At 65.6% G+C, this 6000-nt stretch overlaps 1 protein-coding gene across 1 annotated transcript in view; it reads right to left on the bottom strand.

The window, feature by feature from the left end:
* Positions 1-989: 989 nt before the first annotated feature.
* The window catches only part of LOC123034969 (diacylglycerol kinase delta-like), a 32355-nt gene continuing 27344 nt past the window's right edge, over positions 990-6000 (bottom strand). The window contains exons 21-29 of the mRNA XM_044452785.1: positions 5577-5690; positions 5311-5445; positions 4713-4879; positions 4423-4537; positions 3710-3796; positions 3370-3489; positions 2711-2861; positions 1400-1530; positions 990-1064 (exon numbers count right to left, since the gene is read on the bottom strand). Coding sequence (XP_044308720.1) covers positions 990-1064; positions 1400-1530; positions 2711-2861; positions 3370-3489; positions 3710-3796; positions 4423-4537; positions 4713-4879; positions 5311-5445; positions 5577-5690 — 1095 coding nt within the window. The remainder of the gene's footprint in view (positions 1065-1399; positions 1531-2710; positions 2862-3369; positions 3490-3709; positions 3797-4422; positions 4538-4712; positions 4880-5310; positions 5446-5576; positions 5691-6000) is intronic.

Below are 6000 nucleotides of genomic sequence, written 5' to 3'. Positions count from 1 at the left end.
GATCTGTCTAATGTGGAGGTCCCTGCCTCGCCGTGGGAAAGCACCCCGGGTGTGTTTTAGGTTATTTGTACGCCTGTGGCAGTGAATGGTGTTTGTCTGTCCCTGGGGGTCGATCACTTGTGGAAGTCTTTTTATTAAAAAGTGCATTTTGCTCACTTTGTGCAGGGGGGTGGCTGCCCTGCTGGATTTGCACCCCCTCTGGCCACAGGGGGGGAGGAGGGGAGGAACGTCCTGCCTGCCTCCTAGCAGCTGTTCCTTTAGCCAAACGGGCAACCCTGGGAAAAGCTGTGTGTGTGTGGGGGGGGTGCTGGGCAGCTGTTACAAGCCCTGCAGTGTCTCACGCTTCCGGCTGCCCTCGAAGCTGCGCTGTCCACCGCTGCTGCCTTCCACAAAAGCCGGCCGCAGCTTTCACGTGTCTCCGCAGCTTCCTGTACTGAAAACTGAAAGCAAGCCAATCAAAGCAGAGCACGAGGACGTGGGTCAGGCGAGGCAGGCCTTGCCTGTAGCTCTGCTCCACCTCAATTACCCACTGAGGTGCCCCGTGCAAGGGGGTGTCCGCCCTCTGCTGAGGTGCTGGGCTGCTCCTGCCCCCAGCCCGGGAGGAACCAACTCCCAGAGGAGCCGGGCCAATGTGACGCAACCGAGTGGCTGCAGGATGCGGTGCCTACTGATCAGCCCCCGCCCCCCCCCATGAATGGGAATGAACCGCTTCAAGGGGAGCAAAACTCAAGACACGGGATCACTGCACAGAGAGCGAGGAGCAGGGAAGGACAAGAACAGCGAGGCCACAATCTTTGGCAAGCGTGAAAATGTAAACTCTCAGCATGGGATGCATGGGAACCCGTCCTTGCATGAAATTCCCTGGGCACTCTGCCCCAGCAGTTGGAATAGATGCAGGGAGCGCCACTCCCACCCCACAGCTGCCGAGCGAGATGGATGGTGGGAGCTGAGCAGAAGCGCGGTTCTCCCTCTTGGCCAGAGGATCTTCTCTAGAGCTGGCTGGTGCTTTCCTTAATGGCCTGGAGAATCCTCTTCAGATGCCCCACTTTTGAGATCCCAAGGTCCTGCAAGGGAAGAAGGCAACGGAGGAGGGTCGGTCATGGGGAGGCTGCAGACCAGCCTGCGGCAGGCCCTGCCCTAGCTGCAGCCCTGGTACCTCGACATCCACCCCAGCCTGGCCCGCTGCATGGCTCCCTTCAAGCCCACTGCAGTCACGCGTGTGCCAGGAAAGGACGGAGGGGCACTGCCTGCAGGGGGCGCTCTTGCTCGGCGGGCGTCTGGCAGGAGCGCGCATTCCGGGAAAGAGGCCGGGGAAGCTGGCGCAAGCTGCCCCTCGCAGGGCAGGGGAGAGGCGGCAGCCCCGGCCATGCAAGCAGCCCCGCCGCGCCCGTGGGCGTACCTTCAGGTCTCTCCTCTCCAGCAGGATCAGCTCGGCGCCCTGGATGTCGTGGCGCTCAAAAATCTCTTTGTACTCCCCTAAATCAAGCGCCTCCAGCCAGGCCGCCACTTCCTCAGGGCCCCAGCTGGCCACTGGCAAACGGAAAGATGGGAAGACGGTCGGTGCGGAGCCCGGGCGGGCGGGCGGGCGGGCGGCGGCGCCAAGCGGAGGCCATGCGGGCGGGAAGCGGGGCGGCGGGCAGGGGGCGCTGCGCACACAGCCCGGCGTGGCTGTGCAAAGCCCGGGTAAGCCCAGGCAAGCTGCGCCGGCAACGCCCACTGGCCGGCCCCTCGCCACGGAAGCGCGGACGCGCGGCGGCGGCAGCAGGATCGTGGGGGGGGGGGGGGGGGGGGGGGGGGGGGCTCTGGCCAAAACCCTGGGGGCAGCAGCAGCACCTTCCTGCCCCCCCCCAACCACTGGGCACCACTCCCATGAGGCATGATTCCTGCAAGGGACTGCACGGACCAGGTTCTATGATGCGATTTAGGGCAGGCTTCCTGCTGTTTTGGCCTACGACCCCCAAGGCTCGTCGGTCAAAGCAGCAATATTTTAATAAGTTCTAATATGATGACCCAGATGTTTTTATCACAGCCAGTGTGGGTCGATAATTTTATTTATATTATATTTTATTGTACTTTATCTATGTGAGCCGTCCTGAGGCTTTCGCGACAGGATGGCGCATGCATATATATATACGCGTGTATACATATACATATATATAAATAAAGGCAGGCAGGCTGCCTGCCCCATGCTCCCATGGCCCGGAGCTGATGTCACTTGCAGCCAACAACACCTGGGGGCCGCAGGCTGGGCTTCTGGGCCTCCCCACAGGATGTGGCCCTTCTGCCCTGTGTCACTTGCCTCCCCCAGGGACCCACCAGAAGCCTCAGGGCACGGCTGAAATGCTTCGGGGGACGGTTCCCCCACATGTGCCCGGAGCTGGGCGCCCCCTGCCCGCAAGCTGCCCAGCACAGCTGCAGCCAGGCACAAACCCACAGCTGTGGCCCTGCAGAACTGGGCATGGCTGGCTGGTTGTGCCCCGCCACAGGGAAGGTGGGGGGAGGGCGGCCCACTCGCAGCCCCCTCTCCGGAGAGAACGTCGCATTCGCCCCTCTCGGGTGCTCCCCCTGCTGTCAGGGGATTCAAACTCTGGGTCTTTGCCCCCCCCACTGCAATTCCCCAGGTGCCCCTCCCCCAGCCCCTGGGGAATTCCTGCATGGGTATCCCTGGGAGATGCAGGGAGCAGGCAGGCGGCCCTGGAACACCCTTTACCTGGGATGCTGCCGGACTTCTGCTTCTGCACCTTCTCCTTCTCCTTCTCCTTCTCCTTCTCCTTCTCCTTCTCCTTCTTGGGCTTGGCAAGGTTGATCCGCAGCTTCAGGCTGCCCTTGTGGCTGCTCCCAGAGGCGTCCTGTCTGATGCCCTAGGGAGAAGAGTGGGGGGCTCAGGGAGCAGGAGGGCGGAGCGGCGCCCCCGCCACCCTGGGCCGCTGGCGTGCCGCCTCTCCTGGCGCTGGCCCCGTCATGCTGGGGCCAGGCGGGGCAGCCCCTGCTCTGCACACAGCAGGCTCTGGGTCCATCCGCCTGGACCCTGATGGACAGCTGCTGCCAGCCTGTGTCGCCCATCCTCGGCCAGACAGACCCACGCCCCAACCCAAGAGAAGGCAGCTTCTGGGGTCCCCCTACAATCCCACATGAATGCAGCAGCAGGCAGGCACAATTTGAGCCCCTGCAGAGCTGGGGAAGCCAGCCGGGCACCTCGCTCCACCGCCTCCCTCTTTCAGCTCCCCCTGCCCCCTTCCTCCTTTGAAAAGCTGCTGGTCTCCGCTCTTGTTCCCATGAAACCCTCCCCAGTGGGGAGGAAGCGGTTTGCCCCCAGGCAGGGCATCTCCGCCTGCCCATCGCGCCTCTCCGGCCCCCGCGGGCGCCTACCTCCTCGGCGGAGTGGATGACTGGTGCCATCCAGTGGATGTCAGAGAGCTTCTGCAGCTCCTGGCTGACTGCGCTCAGGGCGAGCTGGAGGTCCTCCTCTTGCTGTGGCGAGTCCAGCTGCTGCAGGGGAGAGGGCCGATAAACCCCCTCGGGAAGATCTGGGCTGAAGGGCCCCAGGGAGCCGCTGGCCTGGCTGGCCCAGCCCCCGCCGGGGAGCCCCCACTGCCCACTGGAGCAGCCTGGCCTCGGGCAGCAGAGGAAGAGCGGCGGGCGCAGGGACCCGAGCCTTCTCCTCCCCGCCGCTGCAAGGAGGCCAGTTCTGGGCGGGGCCGGCACTCACCAGCTTGCCTTCCAGAAGCGCCTGGGTCTCGGTGCAGAGGGCCTTCACGCTCGCGGCCACCTCCACGGCTGCACTCCTGCTCAGGTACTGAAGGGGCAGAGCAGGTGAGCCAAGGGGAGGCGGCGCCCTTAGTCCCTCGGAGCGTCGCCTGGAGGGCAGCCCGCTGCCGCTCCCCACACGTGCTCCTGCCTCTGGGGTCACGGGGCGATTCTTCGCTGCACTCATCCGCAGCAGCAGCGGGCCTTGGTCCCAGCAGCACTGCAGAGCGGGGCTGCCCAGAGCCCTGGAGAGGGGCTGCTGCCGGACCATACCGACAGTGCTGGCCCAGGTGAGCCAGCCACGAGGCACCCATCCAGCAAGCAGGCAGTGCCCGGCTGAATGCCCAGCCGCCTCTCCGGGCTGGCAAGAAAGCCTCGCCTGAAGCCGGGATGGCTGCTGCCCCGGAGCAGGTTAAGGCCCGGGCCAGGGGGAGCCAGCGGCAACTCGGGCGAGGCAGCCTCCCACGCCCCTGCAAGTTTGCACCCCGCCACAGACGGGGCCCTGAGAGCCAGAAGGGAGCTGCCCCCGGCCCTGCGGAGATCCTCTAGCCTCCCCCTCTGCCTAAGGCGCCGACGGCACGTGCGAGGAGGCTGAACGGCGGGCAGGTGGGCCCGGCCCTGCTGCCCTCCACCCCTGGCGCCACAGCCAGGCGCCCGCCCCACGCTCCGCCTCACCTCGGGGCTGCTGCTCTTGCCGGGCAGGGCCTCGCTCAGCGCCAGGGAGCTGCTGTTCACTGCGTGGGCCAGCTCCTGCTCGACGGCCCGGCGCGACTCGGCCGCCTCGCGGATCCTGCACGGGGCGGGAGCGCCATCACCCCGCGCCGGCTGGTGTGGTGCTGGAGCTCCCTGCGAGCCGGCGCTCACCCCGCTGCCCCACTGCCCCCGCCCTCTGCCCCGTGCCCAGCCTGGCGGCCCGAGTGGCCGGCCCACGCCTCCCGCGGCACAAGGGCGGGGGCTGCCGGCACCTGCTGGTGAGGGCCTCGGTTGCCTGGGCCAGCTGCTGCATCTGCCCGTACTCCTCCTCCGTCAAGTACTCCATCGACTGCTGGGAGCTAAGGCGGGGGCGGGGGGCGGCCCGGTAGCCCTCCCCCTTCTGCTTGTCCTCCCACGACTTCAGGGTGCTCTCGAAGGCCTGCAGGGGAACACGGTGGCTGTGACGGGGCCTGGAGCTCGTGCTGCCGCTCCAGCCACATCCAGCCCAAGAAGCTCCAGCCACGGCTGCAGCGGGGGGCTTTTGGGGCGGGCACAGAAGGGGGGCTCCCCATCCACCGATCTGCGCCAATCCGTCGCTGGCCTGGAGCTTCCGACGGCAGCTGTGGTTGCCGAACTCGCCCGTGGACCCTGTCGGCCCCTCTCGCTTCACACACCGGCCTTGCAGCGGCCAGCCAAGAGCAGGCAGGGGAGCCGGAGCAGTTCTGCTTGTGCCCCCCCCCCCATGGGGGCCACCACCAACCACAAAGGCACCGAGACTCACAGTGCTCCACAACATGTTTGCTGCCTGGCTGTGGAAGAAATGCCATGTGGGGGGGCGCCTCCACCCCCCAGCAGGTCCCCGCATCTCACCCGGTCTCTGGTCAGCATCTGGGCCCGGTTCTTGTGCTGGATCTTGATCATGCCTGGTGGCTGGATCCAGGCCTCCCCATCCACCTGCACCGGGACTCCCTCGTCGCCTCGGATCGTGATCTTCACCATGCGGCACTGGTGGGCGGGCACGACAGGGTGAGGAGGGACTCCCTGGACCCAGCCGGCCCCTGCATTTCCCCAAGCCTTTTCCCAAGGGCGGCTTCCGGGATGCTCGGTCAGGCAGGCAGCATTTGGGCTCCCCTCACCTGGGCAATGCGGTGGTGCTGCAGGTTGATGACCCGCGACACGGCCATCTGGATGCTGCCAAAGACAGCCACCACCTCCAGCTTCTTGTCATCAAAAGAGGGAGCCCCAAAATTCTGGAAGGGAAAAGAGGTGCAAGTGCCCCAACGGAGACATGGAAGGGCTTCCCTCAGCCACTCCCTGCTCCATTTCCCCTTCTGGGCTGGCTTTCTTGCTCTTAGACATCTTCCCACAGAACCACAGAATAGCAGAGCTGGGAGGGGCCAGGGGGCCATCAGGTCCCCCCTACTGCTCGTGCAGGACACCAGGCCACACCAACCCACTCAGATGGGTGGCCAGATGCTTGTGGATGTCTCCAGCGAGGGACAGCCCACAACTCCCCGGGTAAGAGGCTGCATGGCCACACTGCTCTGAGGAAATACTTCC

The sequence above is a fragment of the Varanus komodoensis genome, unplaced genomic scaffold, assembly GCF_004798865.1.
Source record: "Varanus komodoensis strain SLA01 unplaced genomic scaffold, ASM479886v1 scaffold74, whole genome shotgun sequence".
NCBI classification, from domain to species: Eukaryota; Metazoa; Chordata; class Lepidosauria; order Squamata; family Varanidae; genus Varanus; species Varanus komodoensis.
Note: the sequence above shows the minus strand (reverse complement) of the source record. Positions and strands in the feature narration are given on the sequence as shown.